Source organism: Cervus canadensis, chromosome 13, assembly GCF_019320065.1.
Source record: "Cervus canadensis isolate Bull #8, Minnesota chromosome 13, ASM1932006v1, whole genome shotgun sequence".
Taxonomy (NCBI): domain Eukaryota; kingdom Metazoa; phylum Chordata; class Mammalia; order Artiodactyla; family Cervidae; genus Cervus; species Cervus canadensis.
In genome coordinates, this window is record NC_057398.1 from 7841145 (window position 1) to 7867993 (window position 26849).

The window sequence follows — 26849 nt, forward strand, 5'->3', positions numbered from 1 at the left end:
TTGGCCTAAATAAACACCTTTGTAATTCATGAGCACCTTTCTTCCTAGTAAGATTGCTTTTTGTACAGAGGATGTTTCTTCAGTTAATAAAATACCGGTGGATGCTTCTGTGGAGACTACTTTGCAGATGTGGTTGAACAAGAGGAACATAGGACTAAAAAATGCTCTCACTGTGGTAAAGAACTTCATAGGACACAGACCTGGGGGATTCTGAAAACTACAACATTCTAGGTTCAGATTTTACCTCTTCTGTATAAAATAGGTCTGGTCGTTAGTTCTTCACGAAGTTGTTGTAATGTTAGAAACAATATATATAAAAGTACCTGATATTCAGTAGAGAGTAGACTCTGTAAATACGTCTACATTTTATATCAGTTCCTCCTCCCGAGCGGGGTTTTGCTATGTTGCGTTGATTCTGTGAGATGGTTTTAAATTAAGAAGGTGGCACAGTTGGATGACAATCACCCCAGGCCACGTTCTCTGCAAGCAGTGACCCCACGAAGCCAGATGGGCAGGGGCAGGGGGCAGGCCTTGTGCAGACTCAAGCTCCCACAGTCGCTGATGGGGAAAAAAAAATCTTTTTATTTTTGCTTTGCTGAGAAGGTGGTGCTGAATGCTTTCTTCCACTGGGAAATCAGTTTCAGCATGCAGCGGATCTCAGTAAGTGGGGTCACACCGCTGCTTTTCTAGAAGAGGGACACGTTTCTGTTTTTATTAATCATGGAACTGACACAAGCCTGGCGGGATTTGTAAAAGGAAACAGGTTCATGCTCCTCCTTGCTGTATCCACTGCCTTCTAGAAATTAAGAGAGAGGAAGGGAGTTTTTTTTTTTTTTTGTCCAGTCAGGAGACCATAACCTCTTCTGGTTTAAAACAAGCAACCTCATATCGTTGGAGACCTGCCATTTGTGAGATTCTGGAATAAAAGAAATTCTCAGATTTTTGTCAGCTGTCATTTTTGAAGGAAAGTAGCAAAGCCACGATGCCAAGAGATGCCTGAAATAGCTGTGCATGTAATTATGGGACTAGATGCTTCCTCGTCACAAGCTTGGAATTATGTTCTTTTTGGAGTTGAATCTAATATTAAGGACCATTGATGTAGATGGACAAGGAGAGGTTTTTTCCTATACTGAGGTTTTCTAATATATATTCAGTTCAGTTCAGTCGCTCAGTCGTGTCCGACTCTTTGCGACCCCATGGACCGCAGCACGCCAGGGCTCCCTGTCCATCGCCAACTCCCGGAGTTTACTCAAGCCCATCTCCATTGAGTCGGTGATGCCATCCAACCATCTTATCCTCTGTCATCCCCTTCTCCTCCTGCCTTCAATCTTTCCCAACATCAGGGTCTTTTCAAGTGAGTCAGTTCTTCGCATCAGGTGGCCAAAGTATTGGAGCTTCAGCATCAGTCTTTCCAATGAATATTCAGGACTGATCTCCTTTAGGATGGACTGGTTGGCTCTCCTTGCAGTCCAAGGGACTCTCAAGAGTCTTCTCCAGTACCACAGTTCAAAAGCATCAATTCTTTGGCACTCAGTTTTCTTTACAGTCCAACTCTCACAGCACAGCTCATTTTGATATAGCGAGATACAACAATAATCTCAACATAAATCCAGTGTTGGGTGAGAAGAGTATTAGGATTGGAATAAACTTGTTTTATAAAAACTATTATCTGCAGAGTTTCTGTAAATAGCAGTTACTCCTTATCTTTTTGAACTTGGTTTGACCACTCCATTTTTTTTTATACGTGCAACCTTCTTACACACACAACTGATTGTATGAAGTGAAGGGCAGCCTCATGGAGGGCCATGATGGAGCAGTGATTATCTTTTTGCAAGTTGGAGGCTGCAGAGGTTTGTGGTCCATTTTTTTTTTGCCTGTTGAGTATTCTGCAACAAAAACCAAGTAGCCTCTAGGGGGCAGCGTAATGCCAGTTAAAACCCCTGTGCCTGGGGCTGTCAGCGGGCTTTTCTGACTCATTGTCCAGCCCTTCTTGGTCCATGATGCAGCATTCCCGATTCTCCTGGCCAAACTCGCTCTCTCTCTAGACCTTGCCAAGGTGGGGATCTTTACCATTAAGCCTCTCATACCCTGCTCGCTTCCACTCACCCTGTTCTTTTCTGTACTCTTAAGCTCCCTTGGTCTACTTTGTACAATATGATACAGCAAACAAGTCCCACGTCAGCTTAATGATAGAATTTCTTTGCTGTCGTTTCACAACCAGCTATACCTGTCCTTTGGGCAGGAGCAACCTGTTATGTCTGTGTGTGTCTCATAATACCGAGACTTCTCTGGAGGCCTGAATAAATCCTCAGCCAGAGATGGATTATTCCTTAGTCTGTAGTGAGTGCTTGATGGGTATTTGCTGACTTGATTGTCAAGATGGTCTTGTTTCTGCACAAGAGAAAGTATTTTCTTTGCTTCACTTGTTTCTGAAATGCGTGCATGCTCACATGCTTTCTGGTTTGTTTCAGACTGAGAAGCAAGATAGGAGGGCTTTCAAAATAAGCCCAGGGGTGCAAAGGAAAACATTAATGCTGGTGCCAGAGATGCATATTTGCATCTAGGTTCTTTCTATTCTTTCAGCCCCAGTTTTTCTCACCCAAAAAGTGGGGCTGTCTAAGCTGATCAGATAATATACCATCTAACATGCAGCACCTTTGAGAGTGAAGGAGGACATTTAAAAATACTGATAGTCACATAGTCCTTGTTCAGTCGCTCAGTCGTGTGTCCGACTCTTTGCGACCCCACGGACTGCAGCATGCCAGGCTTCCCTGTCCTTCACCATCTCCCGGAGCTTGTTCAAACTCATGTCCATTGAGTCAGTGATGCCATTCAACCATCTCATCCTCTTTCATCCCCTTCTCCTCATGCCTTTAATCTTTGCCAGCATCAGGGTCTTTTCTAATGTCGGCTCTTTGTATCAGGTGGTCAAAGGATTGGAGCTTCCCCTTCAACATCTGTCCTCCCAATGAATGTTCAGGACTTATTTCCTTTAGGATGGATTGGGTGGATCTCCTTGCAGTCCAAGGGACTCTCAAGAGTCTTCTCCAGCACCACCGTTCGAAGGCATCATAGTCCTTAGAAGTATTTATTGACTGGGGAATGGTTTTTATATTGTATCTTTTGGCTTGCCTATGAAAGTGTTCTATTTAAGAATTATTTTCAAAACAGCATTTCCAATAAAATACTAAAATAATAAATAGGACAGCCTTTCAGTGGGTTGGCATGCTAGAACAGCATGTGGTATTTCAAAGAATCAGGTCAAGTGATACATGTAAGTGCCTAGTGCCATACTTGGGGCACATAGTGTGTTTAGGAAATGATCATTTCCTCTTCCTTCCTTTATGGAATAAGGTTGGACAAAGAAGCACTGACATCGATAAACAGAGACCCATAGGCTTTTTAAAGAGACCACTGCAAGGAGGGTGTTTTTCTAGCTCTCCAGATCCTGACAACACAATGTGAGTTTTGTCCAGCTCTAGCAGGAAAATACTGATTGAAGAACATGGTTCTGCTTGTATGTGGTCAGACAGCTGTCTCAGCAGTAGAGAACTTACCCAAGGTGGGCTCTGCCTCTTGGGTGATAATTTGGCTGCCCTGTGAGCACAGAGCTCTTCTCCTCACTTGTGAATTTGTCACTACTTCTGGGCAACTTGCCTGGAAAGCTGGAGGATCCAGCCTTGGCATCCCTCTTCTGCAGAAGCCATCCTGCCGTTTAAGGGCCTGCACTCAGCAATTGTGTTTAAACACTGGGTTTACCCGAAATTTGATAGTCTGAGCTGTAAAATACATACCTACCGTGAAGGCTGGTATCCCCACTGTAAGTGAAGTATTAGTTGCCTAGTTATGTCTGACTCTCTGCGACCCCATGGACTGTAGCCTGCCAAGCACCTCTGTCCATGGAATTCTCCAGGCAAGAATACTGGAGCGGGTTGCCCTTCCCTTTTCCAGGGGGATCTTCCTGACCCAGGGATCGAACCCAGGTCTCCCACATTGAGGGTGAATTCTTTACTGTCTGAGCCACCGGGGAAGCCTATTCCCATTGTCACCAGAAGCTTAATTGCCATTCTGTGATTAGGCTTCTAGGGTGAGGCGCATCCCTTTCAGAGATTAAATTCAGTGCTCCCCACCCTGCCTCCTCTAAGTGCGATTTTGCTCTAGTGATGAGTGCTCTTTAGCCTGTGCGTTCGTTTAACCTAAAACCTGTCAGTGTGTGCTAAGTCACTTCAGTGGTGTCCGATGGACTGTAGCCCACCAGGCTCCTCTGTCCGTGGGGATTCTCCAGGGAAGAATACTGGAGTGGGTTGCCATGCCCTCCTCCAGGGGATCTTCCCGGCCCAGGAATCGAACCTGTGTCTCTTACATCTCCCTGCATTGGCAGGTGGGTTCTTTACCTCTGGCGCCACCTGGGAATCTCCCAGAGCCTTCTGTGTCTGCCACCTCCTGGTGTGATGGAGCATTCAGGGAGTGCTCTGTGGCCTCCTGGACGTGGGGAAAGGTCTGCCGATGGTGAATAGCGACGTGCGGCAGGAGAATCGGGCCCGGGAGCAGGTGGTGTTGGGGGCTGGCGCTCCGCAGCGCTCCTCACGGCCTCTTCTTTCTCCAGGTACGTGTACATCCCCGCGGGCGGGTCCCAGCATGGCCTGCTGGGGGCCCTCTTCTCCACCGCGATGACGTTCGCGTTTGTGAGCTTCTGGCACGGCGGCAATGACTACCTGTGGTGCTGGGCCACCCTCAACTGGCTGGGGGTCACCGTGGAGAACGGCGTCCAGAAGCTGGTGCAGAGGCCGCACGTCCAGCACAGCTTGGTGAGCAGGTCCTGGCTTGTGCGGCAGGGAGCCAAGCTGGGCGGACTGGATTTGGGGGGGGGGCGGTCATCACATGTACCCGCATCGTGGGCCATTTCTGCCGGATTGGCTCAACATCCAGTGTGTTCCCGGAGGTAGGACAGCTGAACAAGAGGTGGTGGCTCAGATGATAAAGTGTCTGCCTGCAATGCGGGAGACCTCGGTTTGATCCCTGGGTCAGGAAGATCCCCTGGAGAAGGAAATGACAGCCCACTCCAGTACTCTTGCCTGGAGAATTCCATGGATGGAGAGGAGCCTGGTGGGCTACAGTCCATGGATTGCAAAGAGTCGGACACGACTGAGCAACCTCACTGGTTCACTGGCTGTAACTATAAAATAATACATATTTATTATACGAGAATTAGAAAATTCAAATGAGTATAAGGAAGATGTCTCCTCAAGAGAAATCACTCATAAGTCCCTTCTAAATTATTTTTTTGAACAAAACTTTTGAGTTAATGTATTCTTGATTGCTGTGTGTCTTTGCTGTGTGTGGACTTTCTCTGGTTGTGGCGAGTGGAGGGCTGCTCTCTTGGGCACAGGCTCAGTTGCCCGACCCATGAGGGATCTTAATTCCTGGACCAGGGATCAAACCCATGTCCCCTGCGTTGCAAAGTGGATTCTTCTTTCTTTCTTTCTTTTATTTTTCATTGAAGGGTAGTTACGATATTGTGCTGGTTTCTGCCATACGTCAACACGGATCAGCCACAGGTGTACGTATGTCCCTTCCCTGCTGAGCCTCCCTCCCGCCTCCCACCCCATCCCGCCCCTCTGGGTTGTCCCAGAGCCCCGGTTTGAGCTCCCTGAGTCGTCCAGCAAACCCCGCTGGCTGTCCATCTTACAGATGTTAGTGTCTGTTTCCATGCTATTCCGTCTCCATCTGTCCCATCCTCTCCTTCCTACCCCCGCCCCCACCGTGTCCGTAAGTCTGCTCTCTGTGCTGCGTCTCCATTCCTGCCCTGCAAATAGGCTCATCAGTAGCGAGGTGGATTCCGGACCACCAGGGAAGTCACCCTGTCTTCTAAATTTTTTCTCTCCTCTCTCTACACACGCACACATATAACATTTAAAACATACCATTATACTAGAGATATAGTTGTATCAGGACCCCTTTCTATGTCATCAAATACATTTCTAACAACCCTTTTTAATGGCATTACAGAATTCCATTATGTGGATATACCATAATTCTTTTAATCAGTCTCCTATTATTATTATTTTTTTTTTCAGTCTCCTATTATTAACATATTATTCCATTTTTTTTTTTTTGCAGTTAGCAGTTGCGTTGAGATGACTATCATAACAAGGGTGAATTCTTGAATGTTTAACATTTCTAAGTTAAAGATTTTTCTTAACTTTTGAAGTTTGCATGCCTACTGCTTACCTGTTTCTTAACTGCCCAGTAGACATATCTTAATTGCCCATTTGCATTCCTACCAACAGTGCCTGAGAATGCCCTTGCCAATCCTGAGTAGTACTGGTATTTTTAATCTGTGCTATTTTGATAGGTTTTAGCAGCATAAAAAGCAGCTAAGGATTTAAGACACATTCACACCCTTTAGGAAAATAACTTGGGAAATTAAGCATTTTTCTTTACACACATATTTAGGTGATTTAAAAGTATGAGCAAATGTTTTGCCATGTAAATGTGGCAAAGGATGTATTAGAATCTTACAGGAATCATCAATTCTGAATATGCAGTTATATTCCGATAACTCTGAAAAAAGTAGCTAAAAAGAAATATGCTATTATCAGTGTTGATGGCAGGCAGTAAAACACAAAAAATTTACTCAGAAATGATTAATGTAAGTAAACTACCCCAGTATTTGCAGCTAAAGCAAATATATTTCAAAAAGTCAACATCACCAAAATAGAATACATTTGAGTGTTTTTCTGTAAAGATAGCTTTGTGTGTGTATGTGCATGCTCACTCATGTCTGACTCTGCGACCCCATGGATTGTAGCCCACCAGGCTCCTCTGTCCAAGGGATTTAGATTTCAATAAAAACTGAATCAAAGCACATAGCAAAAATATCACTCCTAAAGGAATTTAAGTATGTTCATATATGTTTAAAGATAAATATTTTATTCAGTTCTAGTACCCAGCAACCAGCGGGAAAGAAATGTCAGTGAATTCCAATAGAAAGTGGAATTTCATTGAGAGTCAGGGCTTTGTAACACAAAGAAAAACCATAAAAAGTAGTATAATAAAGGTTAGACACTTCACCCTTCAAATCTGAGTAGTCTTCCCCAAAGCGGGAACCGCATCAGCCATGAAGACCAGAAAATTCTTTTCAGCCCAGATTGAAGCCCTGTAACACATTTCCATGTACCCTCCATAAAGGATCTGACATTAACCTTGAACTTAAGAGTTCTGTGGACTTTGAGCCATGGATTATATTACTAATAAATCTAAAGAATCTAAAATATTAAAAGAGTAACCCAAACTATGCGATGTAACCTATGACATATTAGAAAAAAAAATGTTCGTTGCTCAGTCGTGTCCAACTCTTTGCAGCCCCATGGGCTGTAGTCTGCCAGGCTCCTCTCACTGTCCATGGGATTCTCCAGGCAAGAATACTGGAGTGGGTAGCCATTCCCTTCTCCAGGGGTCTTCCCGACCCAGGGATTGAACCCAGGTCTCGTTCATTGCAGGCAGATTCTTTACCACCTGAGCCACCAGGGAAAGCCTCATGGCTTATTAGTTTTGGCTAAACATGGAGGAAAGCAGTAAAAAGACTTGCTCACAGGGTGAAGCCCTTGAATGTCTGCTCTGCCACATCACAGCCCATTCCAGGACCTTCACGTGTTCACCTCATTTGAGCTTCTGCCCACAGTTCAAGTACTGAGGTGTATAGTAATTTTTGAACATGCAAAATTTTTTTTGGTGAGATATTATGTCTTGTATATTGCAGATGTGGTATTTAGTTTACATATTTATTGAGCAAGGACACATTTTGTAAAACCTGTTTTTAGCACATGTCTTGCCTCTTGACAGCCTGGTGATTACTTACGGCTATTTAGACTCAGGACTTCCTTAAGTTCAAGGTCAAGGCCCCGTTATTATTTGTGTTCTGTATGGTTAGTTGTGTGTCTGAGTTCATTGCAGTATGTCAGTACACACTTAAGGCTTCCAAACTGGGGTTGTTCTTTAGTTCTTTCTCCACCTGTCCACTCAAGGAATTTTCCTCCGTTGCTCTGTTTCTTAGACAGTTGAGCACAGATGCAGTTTTCCTCCCGAAAAACACGGCTGCCATTCCAGATGTACATAGCCTTCTGAATAAACTGTTTCCATACTTGGGTCGCCTCCTTCTCGCTCTTTTCATGAATCCATTTCCCTTTCTTCTCTTTATTGAGATATAATTGCTGTACAACATTATATAAGTTACAGGTGCACTAAGTACAACATAGTGATTTACGGTTTTTAATGGTCATACTTCACTTAACAGTTGTTATAAAATAGTGGCTATACATTTACCATTTGGGGGACCACAGTCCAAATAAAGACTTAATGCCTCCTTGGCACTTAATTTCATTTGATTTTAATCTTCCCGATGATCTGACAGTATTTTTACAATGGGAGCTCACTCCCCATGGCCCTTATACACTCTCCCCATGGCATTCATCCTTCATCTGTTGTTTTTTTTTTTTTAAGTGATGGAATGAAAAATATGTGAATAACAAGGATTATCATCCCTTCTGTTTTTGTGTCTTCTTCTTTAACCTCAAAGCTTTGCCTGGGGCACAAGAGATAGTAGACATATATATATATATATATATATATATATTTTTTTTTTTTTTTGCCATGCTGAGTGGCTTGTGGGATCTTAATTCCCTCAGGGATCAACCCAGGCCCTTGGCAGTGAGAGCACAGAGTCCTAACTACTGGACCACCAGGGAATTCCCTGGAGTGGGATTTTATTTCTTGGTGACAGTTGAACACTGAGTCAGAGCTGAGTGTTGAAAATCGGAAGCCCTTTGACATTCCAGGCAGGACGCACCCCCCCCCCCCACCTCTTGAACTTTATGCAGGAATGGAAATGTCCATTGTGTTGTCCGATCCAAGTAGTCATGAGCCACATTGAGTACTTGAAGTGTGGCTATCATCACTGAGAAACTAAGTTTTAAATTTATTTAATTAATTTGAATCTAAGTAGCCCCCACATGGCTAGTGGTTTCCGTTTGGGGTGGTATAGTTCTAGAATGTATCCCTTTTCTAGAAAAAAAAATAGCAGAAGAATATAGTGTTTGACTCTGCTGTAATTTAGGAAGGTTTTTATTAGTGATGGGATGCCTCTTATATCCAGCTGGCTACCAAACCTCTCTCCCCTTGAACATCTCACAGGTATCTCAGACTTAGCATGTGTAGTACTGACTTGGTGAACCACCTGTTCCCCAATAATTCCAGATAGCTCCTCTCCCTCCAGCATTCTCTACTTCTGCAGAAGCCACGGTCATCTTGCTCGCCAAGCCCATCAAATTGTCCTTTGTATTTCCTCTCTCAAAGTCCTACCTGTATGTGCTGTATGTTCTACCTCCTAGGTAGGTCTTAATTTCTAAAAACTGTTTCCATCTCCAATGAGTCATCCTAACCCCACTGTTACCATTCCTTGCCCAGTCTACCAAATAACTGTGAACTGGTCTCCCTGCTTCCACTTTTGGCTTCTTCAGTTCGTTATCCTCACAGTGCTGAGTGATGCTTCTCAATAAAAAAAACTAACAAATTAGCCTCTAGATAAATAAATAAATAAATAAATGCCTAACCATGTTGTTGTCCTTAAAAATCTCTAGAGGCATCCCATTTTCTTGGGACTCAGTCCCCAATATCGAAGATGACCTGTAAGACCTTGATCCTAGTCTTGCTACCTCTCTGCATCCTCTCTGGCTCTCTCCTGTCACGCTCTGTTCCTCCTTCTGTTCATTTTCACACCTGGTCCCTCCAGCCCCAGCTCCCTGGCACAGGCTCTTCCATCTCCAGGATGCTCTTGTTTCTTTCCCTCCTTTTCATCCTCCTGACTTCAGCTTGAACGACAGCTGGCTTGGGTACCGTTTACTGGTCCTCCTGAGTCAATCAGGTCCCGACTGGTAACCCCTTTGGGGCAGCTTATATGTGGTCTCTTCAGTTGTACTTATCACAGTTACAATGAAATGTTCTTTATACAATAGCTTGTTTAATCCTTATCTCTCTGTCTCTGAATGGCAAGCCTCATGACATCAGAAATCTGTATCTGTTGCCAAAAAATCTTGGCTCTCTGAGCACCAATGTCAAACAGAAATCCAGAGACAGAGTTATGGAGGAGAAGGAAAGAGTGGCTTTATTACTTTGCCAGGCAAAGGGGGAACACAGTAGGCTAGCTCTTCAAGAATTGTGTCCCCCCCTCCTTGGTGAGTTGGGAGAGGTTATATCCTCAGACAGGGGTATGTGGTAAGGATCAAGGCAATAACAGTCTTCACCCCTTCTTCTGCAAAGTTTCAAAAGGATGGCATTGCTGACTAGATTTAAGTGTCATGGAAAGTAGATGGGGGAAAAGTGGAAACAGTGACAGATTTTATTTTCTTGGTCTCTAAAATCACTACGGATGGTGACTGCAGGCATGAAATTAAAAGATGCTTGCTCCTTGGAAGAAAAGCTATGACAAACCTAGACAGCATATTAAAAAGCAGAGATATCACTTTGCTTTCAAAGGTCTGTATAGTCAAAACTGGTTTTTCCAGTAGTCATGTATGGATGCAAAAGTTGGACCATAAAGAAAGCTAAGTGCCGAAGAATTGATGCTTTCGAACTGTGGTGTTGGAGAAGATTCTTGAGAGTTCCTTGGACAGCAAGGAGATCAAACCAGTCCATCCTAAAGGAAATCAGTCCTGAGTATTCACTGGAAGGACTGATGCTGAAACTCCAGTACTTTAGCCACCTGATGCGAAGAGCCGACTCACTGGAAAAGACCCTGATGCTGGGAAAGACTGAAGTCAGGAGAAAGGGATGACAGAAGATGAGATAATTGGATGGCATCACTGACTCAATGGACATGAATCTGAGCAAACTCCGGGAATTACTGAAGGACAGGGAAGCCTGCATGCTATAATTCACGGGGTTGCAAAGAGTCAGACACAATTTAGTGACTGAACAGCAACAAAGGGTCTTAAGTGCTCTGTCTCCTCATCTTGATGACCCTTTCTGGTCCCTTTAATCTTACCTAAGGTGGTTTTATTGCTGCTTCTCCTTTGGTTAGCAACTGTTCTACCTGTTGGAACTCAGAGAACGTCAGGGAGGCTAGAGTCTTACCTTCAGGCAAAGGAGGACGAAAAGGCTTCCATGCCCAGGGGCCCCGCAGGGCCCTGCTTGGCATCATATCCTTGACACATATCACGATGCCTGGCACAGTGTAAACATTCAGTATATACTTGCTGAATGAATGAAGGAGTGAATATATTTTCTGACTTTACTGAGGGACTTGTAAGAGGAAATAAGTTTATGCAGCAGCTTGAAGAATATAGATTGAATACTGGAAGAACTCACTAAGACTGAGGCTTATTGAACATTATACAGGGAGATTATTTTGTTTTGTAGCAGGATAAATACTAATTGGTCTAGTGATGGTAAAACGCTATTTTAATGTTCTTTATATATGTGTGTGTGAGAGAGAGAGAGAGAGAGAAAGGGGTAGGGAGCAATTAACCTTCCTGGTACCCTGCTGCTTCATGAGAGAGGGGGATTATTGGCTGTGACTCACTGAGACCCAGAGCTGTAGGAAGCTGACAAAAGGCATTTTGACAAAGCACCAAGCAGGGTGGATGAAGAGGAGTTACTGCTAAAGCAACACGCTTTTTCTCTGTGTAAGTACTCTCCCAGGGAACTAGAATTTGTGTTCAGCATGGAAATCTTTTAATAAATGGAAGCGTTTTGAAGCATCAGTAGAGACACTACTCGCCAATTCTCGATTTGATATCTGCTTTGAAAGAAGACACTTTCAGGCTGCTTGTTAGTCATTCCTACACAAAGGAGAATCTACATCCCAAGCTGCTCACCCATCCCACCTCTGATTTCCATTTCACTGAATGATTTAAATATGTCCTCCTCCCCCAGCCCTTGTCCCTTCTTCTTTGCCCCAAGAGCATCCTGCTAACTGAGTGATGTTCTTCCTGAAGCAGTAAAATATCTATGTATATACTTAATTAAGAAAACGTGCCTCCAGTGAAAGTCATGGAGGGTCAGTCTCATGGTTCTCGGAGGGACCTGATGCTTTGGTGTGTCAGAAAGACCGCAAAGCTCTGTGGTGATGTCCATTTCAGTTTATCAGCTGTATTGATCAGTTTGATTTTGAAGAGGAAATTGAGAGATCAGTCAGCTTGAGAGGATAATAGATTATAAAACTATTGACATGATCCACCCAGTGGTTTCCCAACTCCTCAACTGGCAGTTGTCTTGGTTAGAAAACTTTTTCACTGGAAGTCAGTAATCACAGCCCCAGCTAACTCACTGAAGAACTACAAAGTAAACTGGTCTGAGAAGAGTTATTCTGTTGGACAATGACTCATGATCTTCTGTTCGTCCTCCACGTGGATCCATTTCAACAAAGATCAAGTGCTAACTGTCAATAATCACTTTTCTTCAGACCATAACCCTTCTTAGACTGAGCCCATTTAGGCCGAGCCAACCTTGTTGCTCATCTAGGAAGAAACTTCAGCACCCTTTGTGGGAGACACATTGCAGCTGGAGAACTCTTCCTAGTGAAAGACATGTCCCCCCCGCCTTTTCTTTGCATATTCTTTCAGTGCTTCAATGCATACAGTGCACTGGTCTATCAATATATAGTGGTAGAGTCTATTATCAGTCAATTCCACCCTCTCATGAACAAGGTATCTGCCTGGTCTCTTGACAGGATGGTCATCTTTGCAGTAGCTACTTTGGATTAAAGAGACAATGAAACCATGGAATGAGAAAAACGTTTTCTCTATGAGGAGCTAAGTGATTTATATATATAAAAAATGGACTTGTATGTAGAGACACCATAAAATGCTGATTGGTCTGTGCTTCCAGGCATTGTGCAGAAGAAAGGTCTGAGCTAGAGATGGATGTTTGGGAGCACGTGGCTTATATTTTGGAGCCATGGAAATGTCTGAGACTCTCTAAAGAGAAAGAGTGCATAAAGAGAAGAAAAGGTAACTGCCTAGAAATGAACCAAGGACACCAACATTTATAAGTTAGATGGAGAAAGAGGGGCCAGGAGGTGGGAGGGAAATACAGAGGATGATCTCATAGAGATGAAGAAAAAGAAGGTATTTCAGAGAGGGAGTGGAGTGGTCCACGGTGTTGATGCTATTAGGGGGCAAAATTAGGTGAGGTTAAAGAATGGTTCTGGCTCCATGTCAGAGTGCTAACAGTAAAAGGAAAGAGCAGTGAGTCGTTCTCCCCATCCCTGTGAGTTAGTGATTTGCAGGGGCAAGATGCATGCAAACCAGCTGAGGACCAGTATTAAGACATTATGTGCAGAGAGACCAGACTGAGTCCTGGAGGCAGCTGATGTTCCTGTGGTGGCAGAGTGAGCCAGGCTTTTAGGAAGGTTTATTTAAAGAGCTGGAGCTTGAGCAGGACTCTAAAGATGTAAGATGCGATTTGGATAGGTCAGTAGAGAGAAGACAGGCTCGAGGCCCCGGGAATAGCACACACAACCCGACGTCAGGCGTGGGCAGGCTGTGTTCAGGTGAGGACACTGCCTTGACAGTCGAGGGACTGTCACCGGGAAGAATGGAGGAAAAGAGGTTAGAGAGGCCAAGTGGTCCCCACTCTAAAGAAATCTGAATGCCAGAATTAAAAAGACAGAAATGCAAGCTGCTTAACCAAACAGGAGAGCATTAAGTTAACATATTGATCCCACACGTCCAATTAGCCTGTTGTCTCAGCTTGCCTGCCCTCACCAGGACCCCTAGGTCTGGAAAAAGCAGTGCCCATTGTTGTGAACAGTGTGTTCCCTGGTGGATGACGGCATGTTAGCACCCCCCTCATTGTCTCCCACCCCGAAGGATCATTAACGACGCGGGGAATGCTGCGCCATTCATTCCCTGCTGTACATTTTCTTCTCTGGGGGAATATAAACCCATGCTTTAACCCCTCTTGCTCTGAGTGGGAGAATTCTGCAAATCATTCCACCTGTGAGTTCAAACATGTTTAGAAAGACAAAAGCACTTTTAAAGGTTCTCTCCAACTTCCCATGACCGAGTCCGCTCCCTGACAGAAGAGAGTCAGACTTCAGGCATTCAGACCCTGGGGTCTGGCCGGCTCTGGGGTCTCTGCTGCCTTCCCTGTCCCTCCCAGTTGAGGCTTGAGCTGGGCAGCGGCTGCTGTCTCATCGTTGCTGCTGCCCTGGGACTCTTGTCTATTCTCCCCTCTTACGTGCGCAGCATAAACCCTTACCCTGGGGAATTGTAGCCTTGGGAAAGAGTACTGAGCCAAAGATGAGATCCGTGGCTTGAATGGAAGTAGTTGAAACAGGCTTGTCTAGCTGGCTTGTGGGATGAGATTCTTCACCTGAGAGACCTTGATTTCTGCTTCTGCAGCACAGATAAGTGGTCCCTCTAACCAGGCTTGCTTCCCTCAGCTCAGTTGGTGAAAGAATCCGCCTGCATTACAGGGGACCCCGGTTTAACCCCTGGGTCAGGAAGATCTGCTGGGGAAGGGACAGGCTACCTACTCCAGGATCCTTGGGCTTCCCTGTGGCTCAGCCTGTAAAGAATCTGCCTGCAATGCGGGAGACTTGGGTTTGATCTCCGGGTTGGGAAGATCCCCTGGAGAAGGGAGTGGCTTCCCACTCCAGTGTTCTGGCCTGGGGAGTTCCATGGGCTGTATAGTCCACGGGGTCACAGAGAGTTGGACGCGACTGAGCCACTTTCACTCCACTCTGACCTCAGTGTAGTGCCTGGCAGTTTTCTAGGGATGGACTTAGGAAGAAGCACAATCTTACTATGTACATGCTGAAGTGTTGGATATGTCTTTCTGAATCTGGGTCTCTCTTTCCTCCGAGAAAATCCAAATTACTGACTGAAGGTGGCAGAGCTTGAGTTTCCAGTGTTCCTACTATCAGTGGAGGGGTAACATAGCCCCTTCTCCCCTAAATAATATGTACATACTTAGCACAATGTATTTTATAATGTATATTTATTTACAATGTATATTTATATATTATGTATAATGTATGTTGGGTATATGTTGTGACTGTATATAGCATATATATATATACACACACACACACACACAGTGCATTTTTATATGTGCATATGTATGTGTGTATATATTCATTTTTTAAAGCTCTGAGAAGTCAGAAATGTGCAAGACTTCCAAAATATCTCACATTCCTTCCAGGGCCCAGAAATAAAAGCTGCTTAAAAAAGCATATCGAACAGCTGCTGGCCTTGTTTGAGATGAGCTGGATTGGAATAAATGTACTTGTGATCACCAGCATGTATTGAAACACACAATTTAAAGTGGCTCTTGCTTTTTCCTCTGCTGTCAACCCTGTAATCCACTCAATGGGCCAGAGTAAGTGTTGGAAGGGTCACTGTGTATCCCCTGAAGGGTGACAGAAAAGAATATAATATAAGAGGTACAGGACATCTACCAAGCCAATTATGCAGCTATTGAAACTGATGATATTAAAATACTTTCTACTGTGAGAAGGTGAAGAATATGGATAACAGGTATAATAAAAAATTCATCTTTTATTTAAAAATACACAGAGAAGCGTGTGGAGGGTTATACACTAAAATGGCAATGATGGTTAACTATTTACTGGTGAGATTATTTGTAATGCATATTTTCTGGTTTTTGCTCACTTCTATTTTCGCCCTTTTCTACGGTGAGTAAGTATCGTTACCTAATCAAAGGTTATTGAGAGAAAAGGGAAGAGGGGGAACCCGCCGTCAGGAAGCTTTGCTTAGCTGACCCTGGATGCCTGGTTTATGTTAGACACTGGAGGTTAGTCATTCTCAGGAGTAGATGAACATGAGACTATTGTAAGTGCCATCCTGTGCCATACAAGGAACTCTGCCAGACTGCACAAAGATCTTTCTCATTCCTTACATTATCTACCCATCGCGACAACCCTTCAGGGCAAATGTTGCTACCTCCAGTTTTACAGATAGGGAAACTAGAGACCGGGAATGTAAGTAATTTGTTCAAGAACAGATGGTTGGTTTGATTAGAAAGGAGTCAAACTCAGTCACACACGATCTATTCAAGCTTCTTTGATTTCAGACAAGGAGTCTTCCTTGATGCTCTGGCTGCTCAAGCGACTCATCTGCGTCCCACCTCCTCTCTGCTTGTGCACATCTGGCGTGAGATGGGCTGACGAAACAGCCTCAGCTCTTAGACCACTTGTGTTTTGACTGGCTCCACCCAGCCTGTCTATGGAATAGCTCTTCTGAAAAACTGGCCAAAGAGAAGGGAAAATGTTCCCCAAAGCACTTCTGCCACGTTATCTCGTGCGATTTTAATAGTCGCATCATTATCCCTGTTATACAGTGGGAAGAACTAAAACCCAGGAAGTTTAAAAAATATATGTTTGTGATTCAAAACTCAAATATTACACAAGGCTTCATTTAGATAAATAGAAGAGCAGTCTCCATTCCTCCTGCTCTTACATTCTTAACCCATCAGCAGAGACTTGAAGTCCTCTTGTTTCTGATATTTACCTCTGTCTTTCTAAAGTGTATTCTGTTACTCTTCACTTATAAATTATAAATAGTAACTACTTTCTACATGAGGTTTTAGCCTCTTAGACCTACTCCCCACTTCTCCTCCTAATGCAATAATCTCTCTCTATTTTTTGTTAAATCAGAAGTCATTGTTTACATTATCATTACTGTGTTAACTGTGGCTCCCTCATGAGCTCCCAAACAGCTAATGTACTATAATTGCATTTCCTTTCTTAGTCAACTGTTTCCCCAACTCAGATTAAGAACTGCCTTGCCTATTTTGTCTGAGTAGGTAGTTTACTGTCATCATGTCTTTCCAAACTTCTCAGATTAGAATTCTGTTTTGCATGTGGTCAGGCCTTTCTGGCAGTCTGTCAACTCTCTTCTTTAGCTGGAGAATCTTTCCTGAAGACCTCCCATCTTCCCTTCCCATCTGGATTATTTATCTTCAGATCTGCTGTACATCTGTCATCATGACATGTCCCCTCTCCTCTCTCTTAGGCTGAATTTCTGTGTCTTGGCCTCAGATCTATTGTTTTTTAACCCCCTTCCTTTGATTTGCTGGGGCACATCCTTCAGTAGCTTCCTTAGAAAAGAATCATGGGTGATATATATATTGAGACCTAGTATTTCTAAAACACTCGATATACCCTCACATTTAATTGATCATCTGAGCACAGGTTGAAAGGTAATTTATCCTGAAAATTCTTCAAGATACTGTCTTGTAGTTTTTAATGTTACTGTTGAGAAATGCCATTTAACTCTTGATTCTTTGTATGTATAATCTGTTTTTCTCTCTAGAGGCTTAATGCAGATATCTTTGGTAATTCTGAAATGTCACTCTACTTACCGTCCCTGACTTTTATATTTATGGAAAAAAACTTCATCATGGATTGGGGTGGGGAGAAAGAGGGACCTTTATTTTTGTGGTCTATATGCTCATAACCCAGATTTTAAACCAATCTCTTTGTTTTTTCCCCACCATGGTTTACTGTTGCCATCTGTGGTATATGGTGTCTCTAATGCCTGTTACTTCTGGGGACCTGGTGTATGAATGACTCTCTTCTCTTTGGCATCTAGTATTCAGGTTTCTCAGCTCTGTTAATTTATCCATCTGCTTTCTATCTTATAAAGATGGTTTGGGTTTGCTCACTTGCTGTTCACTTTGCTCATCTGCTGTTCACTGTTCGCTATTTGCTTCCATTCCCTGACTGTGGATTTTAATGGTTCCATTTTAACGGAGTTTGTAAAGGGAGCAGAGATGTCTCATCTACTGTGTTTAACTGAATGTCACTAAAAGAGTTTTCTGTGATGTCATTTGGTGAATCACTTTGAAATGCTTTACCTATTTGTCAGTTGTAGGTTTTTAAATATCAAATTTGCTTTAAAAGCAGGCCTTGCCCTTAAGTGGTTGCTTTTGTGTTTGAACAGGATATAGCTGAGGCCATAGCTGTGACATCCTAGGCTTATTTAGTTGCCTCCAGGGACCTCATCGCTGCCTAGAGAGGGAGGCCTCTGGTGCCATGAGCAGTCATGACTTGGGTGTGATGGTCGTCTCAATTCTATCTTCCCACCCATGTTCTTTGACTTGGTACTCAGGGGACGTGGCCAAGCTCTAAGGTCATTCAGTGGAAAGATTCCTAGGTTTCCTTTTTTATTCTTTATGAAGTCATTCATGACTATATGATCTTGGGAAAAAATACAGAGAAGGCTGAAGTTCCTCTAAGATGCCCATCACCTTGCTCACTCACTTCCCTCTCATGAAGGTAGCCATTGTTATCAGACTGCAGTATAGCCTTGCTCAGCTTTCCTACTTTGTATATATGTATATGTGTGTGTGATTTAGAAATGTATAAATATTCTAACATTTGCACTTTTTTCCTTCCTCATGGTATGTTTTAAAGATATTTCTATATTCGAGTATGCAGAGCTGCATAACTGGACATATTATGGATATGTCATAAATTGATTTATTTTGTTGTTAAAGTTCTTCTATTGAAAAGTTAGATTGCTTCTAATTTTTTTTCTTTTGAAAACACAGCTTCAGTAGGATGGCTATCTATGCCTCCTTTTCATAAAGTGTTTCTTTAGAGCAGATACCAAAAATAGAATAGAGCAGAAGTTGGTAAACCGTAGTCCAGGGACCAAATCTGGTCAGCTTCCTGTTTTTTTATGCCTTCCAACAGGAATGCTCTTCAAATTTTACAGTTGTTTTACTCAATGGTCTCTACTTCCCTCACTGATTACAGATCACCTTCAATATATTGTAAATATCTGTATACACATGGGTTAATTTGGGGGTTCTCTTGTCTGTTGTATTGATCTATTTGATTATTCCTATTTTAAATACTAGAGTTTTGAATGTCTTGATTCCCAGTGAGGAAAGTGCTATGCTCCTTTTCATTCTAAGTTACATTTGCTATTTTTTGCACATTGCTGCTTCTATAGGAATTGTAGAATTCCTGAAAAGTGAGGTTTCTTAAAACACCCTTTGGTATTTACATTGGAATTTATTAGATTTGCTTTTAATTGTATCTTTATTTGACTAGAGTTGACATGTCTATGCTGCTGAGTCTTCTCAGCCTTGAAAAGTTGCTTATTCAAGTTTTCCTTTGTATTCTTACATAAGGTTTCATCATTTTTTGGAAGACTTGTGCATTTCTTTTTGGATTACTGTTGTCATATGGGAAAGGTATTGATTTTTGTTTTGAGTTGGTCATTCTGCATCTACTTTAGATAATTGTTTTAGCTCTAGTGATTTTTAAGTTGTTCCTACTGAATTTATTAGATTAATGGTCATATCATCTACTAATAATGATAGTTTTGTTTTTGCCAACAATTTCAGTTTATATTGCATTTAATTGTCTTACTCTGTTTGGTCCATTGGTACAGTTTTGAAAGACAGAAGAAAGTATGTCTTTTTCTTGAATCTAGTGGGAATACTTTCTATGGATTTTTAACATACCTTCTTTATAAACTTAAAAAAGCTTGCTTTACTGGCATCTATTGAGTGATCATGTGATTATTCTCCTTTATTCAATCCCATGAGTTACATGACTTTATAATACTTTTAATACTGAATCATCCTTCCATTCTGGGGATAAATCTTACTTGATCAAGAGTTCTTTGAACCATTCCCATATTTGATTTGCAGCTATTTAATTTAGAATTTTTTAAACTGAAAGATAGTTACTTTATAATGTTGTGTTGGTTTCTGCAGTAAAATACCAATCAGCCATAAATATACGTATATCCCCTCCCTCTTGAGCCTCCCTTCCACCTCCACATCCCTAGGTCATCATAGAGCATGAACCTAAGCTCTCTGTGCTATATAGCAACTTCCCACTAGCTATCTATTTTATACATAGTAATGTATATATTTCAACGTGACTCTCACGTTCATCCCACCCTCTTCTTCCCCTACTGTATCCACAAGTCCATTTTCTACATCTGTGTCTGTATTCCTGCCCTGTAAATATGTTCATCAGTACCATTTGTCTAGATTCCATATTCAGTTCAGTTCAGTTGCTCAGTCGTGTCTGACTCTTTGTGACCCCTTGGACTTCAGCACACCAGGCTTCCCTGTCCATCACCAGCTCCCGGAGCCTACTCAAACTCATGTCTGTTGCATCAGTGATGCCATCCAACCATCTCATCCTCTGTCATCCCCTTCTCCTCCTGCCTCCAATCTTTCCCAGCATCAGGGTCTCTTCCAATGAGTCGGTTTTTGGTGTCAGGTGACCAAAGTATTGGAGTTCCAGCTTCAGCATCAGTTCTTCCAATGAATACTCAGGACTGATCTCCTTTAGGATGGACTGGTTGGATCTCCTTGCAGTCCAAGGGACTCTCAAGAGTCTTCTCCAACACCACAGTTCAAAAACATCAATTCTTTGGCGCTCAGCTTTCTTTATAGTCCAACTCTCACATCCATACGTGTTTCAGTTGTTCTATGTTTATGCTTTCTTTTAGTCTTCATACTTTTTCTATGAGAATTTTAGATACTTTGTATTTTCTAGATAAATTATCTCTTATCTAGTTTTCCAAATATTTGCCGTTTATTCTCCAGTGATTTAAAGTGTCCTATGTGTCATTCCCTGTTTTTTTATTTCACCTTATTTTCATATTTGGTCACACTTGCCAAAGTGTATCCATTTTATTGTTCCCACAGTCAAAACTTTTAAGTGAGTCTAACTTAAAGTAATTTACTGGTGTGTTAATTTTCCCTAAGCTTTGTTGTTGGTGAGCATATACTTACTGATAAATTTTTAAAATGTGCTTACATTCCTTTTCTGGCTTAATGTACAGTTTGATTATGGCCCACATGTGTATGAACATTGCATATATTCACTGTTCTGCAGATCTATTAGACAAGGCCTAATGATTCTTATGATAAACCACAGATAACAGAAAATTTACCAATTTAATCATTTTTAAGTGTACAATTCAGAGTCATTAAATATATTCACACTGTGCAGCCATCATCAACATCAATATCCAGAGTGTTTTTTACCACCCCAGATTGGAACTCAGTGCCTACTAAGCAGTGACTCCAGTCACCCCTTTCCCCTCATCCCTGGAAACCACTATTTTTTTTCTATGAGTTTGACTACTCTAGGTACTATGTATAAGTGGAATTGTGTAACACGTGTCCTTTTGTATCATGATTATAACTCAGAATACTGTCTTCATGATCCATCCATGTTGCAGTATCTGTTAGAATTTCCTTTCTTTTTAAGACTGAGTAGTATTTCCATCCTACATATATATCCTCGCTTGTTTACACATTTATCCATTGATATTATGATCATTTCTGACTTTTGTCTATTGTGAATAATACTGCTATGAATATTGACATCTAAATATCTGTTCTATCCCTGCTTTCATTTCTTTTGAATATATACCTAGAAGTGAATTGCTATGTTATATGGTAATTATATTTTTAATTTCTGAGACGCTGCCATACTGTTTTCCTCAATGGCTACACCATTATGCATTTTCACTAACAACGCATAAGTACTCAATTTTTCTACATCCTCATAGACACTCTTTTTTATTATAACCATCTTCCTAGGTGTGAAGGTGTGGTTCATGTGTCTCATTGTGGTTTTTATTTGCATTTCCATAATAGTGACATTGAGCATCTTTTCATATGCTTATTGACCATTTGTGTATTTACTCTGGATAAATATATTTTCAAGTCCTTTGCCCATTTTTGAATTGAGTTGTTTTTCTGTTGTTGAGTTGTAGGAATTCTTTATTCTGGCTGTTAACCCACTATTGATATGCAATTCTGAGTATTTTCTCATTCTGTGGGTTGTCTCCTCACTCTGTTGATGGTGTCCTTTGATGCAAAAAATTTTTAATTTTGGGGAGGTGTGTAATTTATCTCTCTTTACTTTTATTGCCTGTGCTTTTTGGTATCCTATTTAGGAAATCATTGATAAATTCAATATCATGAAAATTTTTTTCCTATGTTTTCTTCTAAGAGTTTTATGGTTTCACTTCTGATGTTTAGTTTCTTTCTTTTTTTTTTTTTTTGTCTACACCACACAGCTTGTGGGATCTTGTTCCCCAACCAAGAATGGAACCCACACCTCCTGTTTACAAGAGTGGAGTCTTGTACTGGACCACCAGGGAAATCCCTGATGTTTAGATTTTTGATTCTTTGAACTAATTTTTGTATCTGGTATAAAATGAGGGCTCAAATGCAGTGCTTTGCATGTGGATATCCTGTTTTCTTAGCACCATTTGCTGAAGAGTTTAACTACCCCAGCCTTTTTTGGTTTACATTTTCACAAAATATTTTTTTCCATCCCTTCACTATGCATGTCCTTAATACTGAAGTGAGTCTATTGTAGGCATCATATAGTTGGATCTTGTCTTGTAATCCATTTAGTCACTCTGTTTTTTGATTGGATAATTTAGTTCATTTACATTTAAAGTAATTACTGATAGTTATGAACTTACTGTTGCCATTTTATGAATTATTTTCTGTTTGTTTTATAATTCCTTTGTTTTTTGGCTTCTCTCTTGCTCTCTTCCTTTGTGAAATGATTTTCTATAGTGGTATGCTTTGATTTCTTTACCTTTGTGTTTCTACCATAGGTTTTTGCTTTGTGGTTACCATGATGCTTTCAGAAAACATCATGTTTATAACAATATTTTATGCTGATAACAAGTTAACTTCAAAAGCTCTAGGTTTTTTTTTTTCCACTCCACACATTTTATGTTTTTGATGTCACAGTTTACATCTTTTACATTGTGTATTCATTAATAAATTATTGTACTTCTAATTATTTTTAAATCTTTTTGCTTTTAAGCTTTATACTAGAGTTATAAGTGATTTATCCACCTTTGCAGCATTAAAGTATTTTGAATTTAACTATATTTTTATCATTACCAGTAGGCTTATACTTTCACTTGTTTTCCTGTTACTGATTAGCATCCTTTTGTTTCAACTTGAAAAAAAATGCCTTTAACATTTCTTGTAAGACTGATCTAATGGTAATGAATTCCTTCAGCTTTTTTTTTTTTCCTGGGTTTTTTTTTGTTGTTCTGGAAAGCTCTATCTCTCCTTCAATCCTGAAGGACAACTTCTAGTTGGAGAATAATTACTTTACAATATTGTGATGGTTGTTGCCATGCATCAACATGAATTGGCCACAGGTATACATGTGTTCCCCCCATCCTGAACCCCTCTCCCGCCTCCCTCCCCACTCTACCCCTCTGGGTTGTCCCAGAGCACTGGCTTTGGGTGCCCTGCTTCATGCACTGAACTTGCACTGGTCATCTGTTTTACATATGGTAATGTACATGTTAAGTGGGGGTGTGTTGAGGCTGAGACTCCAATACTTTGGCCACCTGGTGCAAAGAACTGACTCATTTGAAAAGACCCTGATGCTGGGAAAGATTGAAGGCGGGAGGAAAAGGGGATGACAGAGAATGAGGTGGTTGGATGGCATCACTGACTCAATGGGCATGAGTTTGAGTAAATTCCGGGAGTTGGTGATGGACAGGGAAGCTTGGCATGCTAGTCCTTGGGGTTGCAAAAAGTCAGATGTGACTGAGCGACTAAACTGACTGAAAGGACTGAATGTACATGTTTCAATGGTATTCTCTCAAATCATCCCACTCTCACCTTCTCCAGCTGAGCTCAAAAGTCTGTCTTCTTTGCTGCTCTGCATGTAGGGTCATTGGTACTATCTTTCTAAATATGCATTTATATATATATATGCATTAGTATATACATATACATTATATTCATATACATTATACATTAATATACAGTATTTTTCTCTTTCTGATTTAGTTCATTCTGTATAATAGGCTCCAGGTTCATCCACCTGATTAGAACTGACTCAAATGCATTCCTTTATATGGCTGTGTATGTACATTGTGTATATGTACCAAAACTTCCTTATCCACTCATCTGCCGATGGACATCTAGATTGTTTCTGTGTCCTAGCTATTGTAAATAGTGCTGCAGTGAACATTGGGGTACATGTGTTTCTTTCAATTCTGGTTTCCTTTGGGTGTGTTCCCAGCAGTGGGATTGCTGTGTCGTATGGCAGTTATAATCCCAGTTTTTTAAGGAACCTCCACACTGTTCTCCATAGGGGCTGTACTAGTTTGCATTTCCACCAGCAGTGTAAGAGGGTTCTTTTTTCTCCGCACCCTCTCCAGCGTTTACTGTCTGTAGACTTTTTGATAATGGCCATTCTGATCAGTGTGAGATAAAACCTTATTGTGGTTTTGATTTGCATTTCTTTCTTTCTTTTTTTTTTTTGGCATTTCTTTTTCTGGGTTTGAACTACATGAACTGCTTGTGTATTTTGGAGGTTAATTCTTTGTTAGTTGTTTTGTATACTATTATTTTCTCCCATTCTGAGAGCTGTCTTTTCACCTTGCTTATAGTTTGCTTCATTGTGCAAAAGCTTTTAAGTTTAATTAGGTTCCATTTGTTTATTTGTGTTTTTATTTTCATTACTCTGGGAGATGAGTCATAGTGGTACTTGCTGTGATTTATGTTGGAGAGTGTTCTGCCTATGTTTTCCTCTAAGAGTTTTATAGTTTCTGGTCTTACATTTAGGACTTTAATCCATTTTGAGTTTATTTTTGTGTATGGTGTTAGAAAGTTTCCTAGTTTCATTCTTTTACATGCAGTTTTCCCAGCACCACTTGTTGAAGAGACAGTCTTTTCTCCATTGTGTATTTTTGCCTCCTTTGTCAATTATAAGCTGTCCATAGGTGTGTGGATTTATCTCTGAACTTTCTATTTTGCTCCATTGATCTATATTTCTGTCTTTGTGCCAGTACCATACTATCCTCATGACTGTAGCTTTGTAGTACAGTCTGAAGTCAGGAAGGTTGATTCCTCCAGTTCCATTCTTTTTCCTTAAGATTGCTTTGGCTGTTCAGGTCTTTTGTGTTTCCATACAAATTGTGAAATTATTCATGTCACACAGTGTATTTCTTGGTTGGCAATGTTTTTCCTTCAGCAGTTTGGATATGTCATGGTATTGTACCAATCTTTCTGGCCTACAAAATTTTTGTTGAAAAATGTGCTAATAGTCTTATGGGAGTTCTCTTGTACATAACGAGTTGCTTTTTTTTTTTGCTTTTAAGATCGTCTCTGTCTTTAACTTTTCACAGTTTAATTATAGTGTGTCTTTGTGTGAGTCTCTTTAGATTTATCTTATTTGGTACTATTTGGGGTTCTCTGATACAGATGTCTGTTTATTTCCGCAGGTTATAGAAGTTTATTTTGCCATCATTTCTGTGAATAAGTGCTCTCTGCCTCCCCTTTCTCTCTTTTCCTTCTGGGACCCCTTAATACCTTAGTCTGCTTGATGGCCTTTGTTAGTCCCTTGAGCTCTCCTCACTTATTTTCATTCTTTTTTTTGGCTCCTGTGATTGGATGAAGTCCACTGCCCTGTCTTTGAGTTTGCTGATCTTGTCTTCCTCGTGATCTAGTCCATTGTTGAACTATTGAAACCCTCTACTGAATTTTTCAGTTTAGTCATTGTATTCTTTGGCTCTGTGATTTCTGTTTTGGTACTTTAATATATTTTATGGATTTCTTTAACTGGGAGTTGCTCCATGCCTAGCTATACATTTGGTGCCTCCATGGGAGGAGAGGAGTTCAGGACCTTCTCATGCCACCATCTTGATTGACTTTCCTATTCTCTTTCAAGATTGTTTTGGTCATTCAAGGGTCCCTTAGATTCCATACTTAGCTTATGATAAATTTTTCTATTTCTGGAAACAAAAAGCTTTAGAATTTTGATAGGGGTTTCATTGAATCTATAGATAGCTTTGGGTGGTAATGTCATCTTGACAATATTAAGTATTACAACTCATAAATATGGGTGTCATATCTACAGTGTAGTTTTGTAGTTTTCAGTATGTAAATATTTTGCCTCCTTTGGTAAGTTTCTACCTAAGTGTTTTATTCTTTTTGATGCTATTACCAATGGAATTATCAATTTCTTTCTCAGGTTGTTTACTGTTGACGTATAGACATGTGACTGATTTTTGCCTATTAATTTTATATACTGCAACTTTGCTGAATTTATTGGTTGTAACTTTTTAAATAGATTCTTTAGTGCCTTCTACATATAAGATCATGTCATTTGTGAACAGAGATAATTTTTCATCCTTTAAATTTGGATACTAGCCCTATTCATTTTTATTCAGCAATTCTGTATTTTTACTTTTGGTCTGTTAGGTGTCATTTTCTTGGGAGATATGTTAAACCCCCTTATGTAATGGTGAATTCCAATTACTTTTTAAAAATAGAATTGTTGTTGCTAATATTGAGGTCCTAAAATTGACAGTTGGTGAGTATCTATCAACTGTTGCTAAAGGAACACATGCATGAAGTATTTGTGGAATAAACATTTCTTGAAAATCTACTTTGTATCTGACACTGAAGAGACAAATTTCTTGAAGATTTCGGTCTAGAGGAGGAGATTCTCACTGTTAAACGCAGAGGTGAAGTTGCAGCGGGAGTATGCAGACATTGAGTTAGAGAAGCCCGTGTGAACCCCTGCTCTGCACTCATCTATGCATGCAACCTGGGGCCAGTTTGCTTAGTTTGCCCTTTTAGTCTCCTCTTTGTAAAATGGGAATAATTTAACGTACTTTGCAATATAGCTAGAACTTTTCACATGGTGAATTTTATTACATTAAAAAATTGTGTTATCTAATATCTATAGATCAATGCTGCCTATCCCTTAGGTTGTATGCTTATTCGCTCCGTCATGTCCAACTCCTTGTGACCCCAGGGACTGAAGCCCACCAGGCTCCTCTGTC

The 26849-nt window shown here is 41.1% G+C and overlaps 1 protein-coding gene across 10 annotated transcripts in view; it reads left to right on the top strand.

Annotated features, from left to right (window-relative positions):
• HHAT (hedgehog acyltransferase) overlaps positions 1–26849 on the top strand; it is a 353352-nt gene that overhangs the window by 250104 nt on the left and 76399 nt on the right. For all 10 annotated transcript variants that reach the window (XM_043485093.1, XM_043485098.1, XM_043485097.1 and 7 more), the window contains one exon: positions 4607–4808. In XM_043485093.1, the coding sequence (XP_043341028.1) occupies positions 4607–4808 (202 nt within the window). The remainder of the gene's footprint in view (positions 1–4606; positions 4809–26849) is intronic.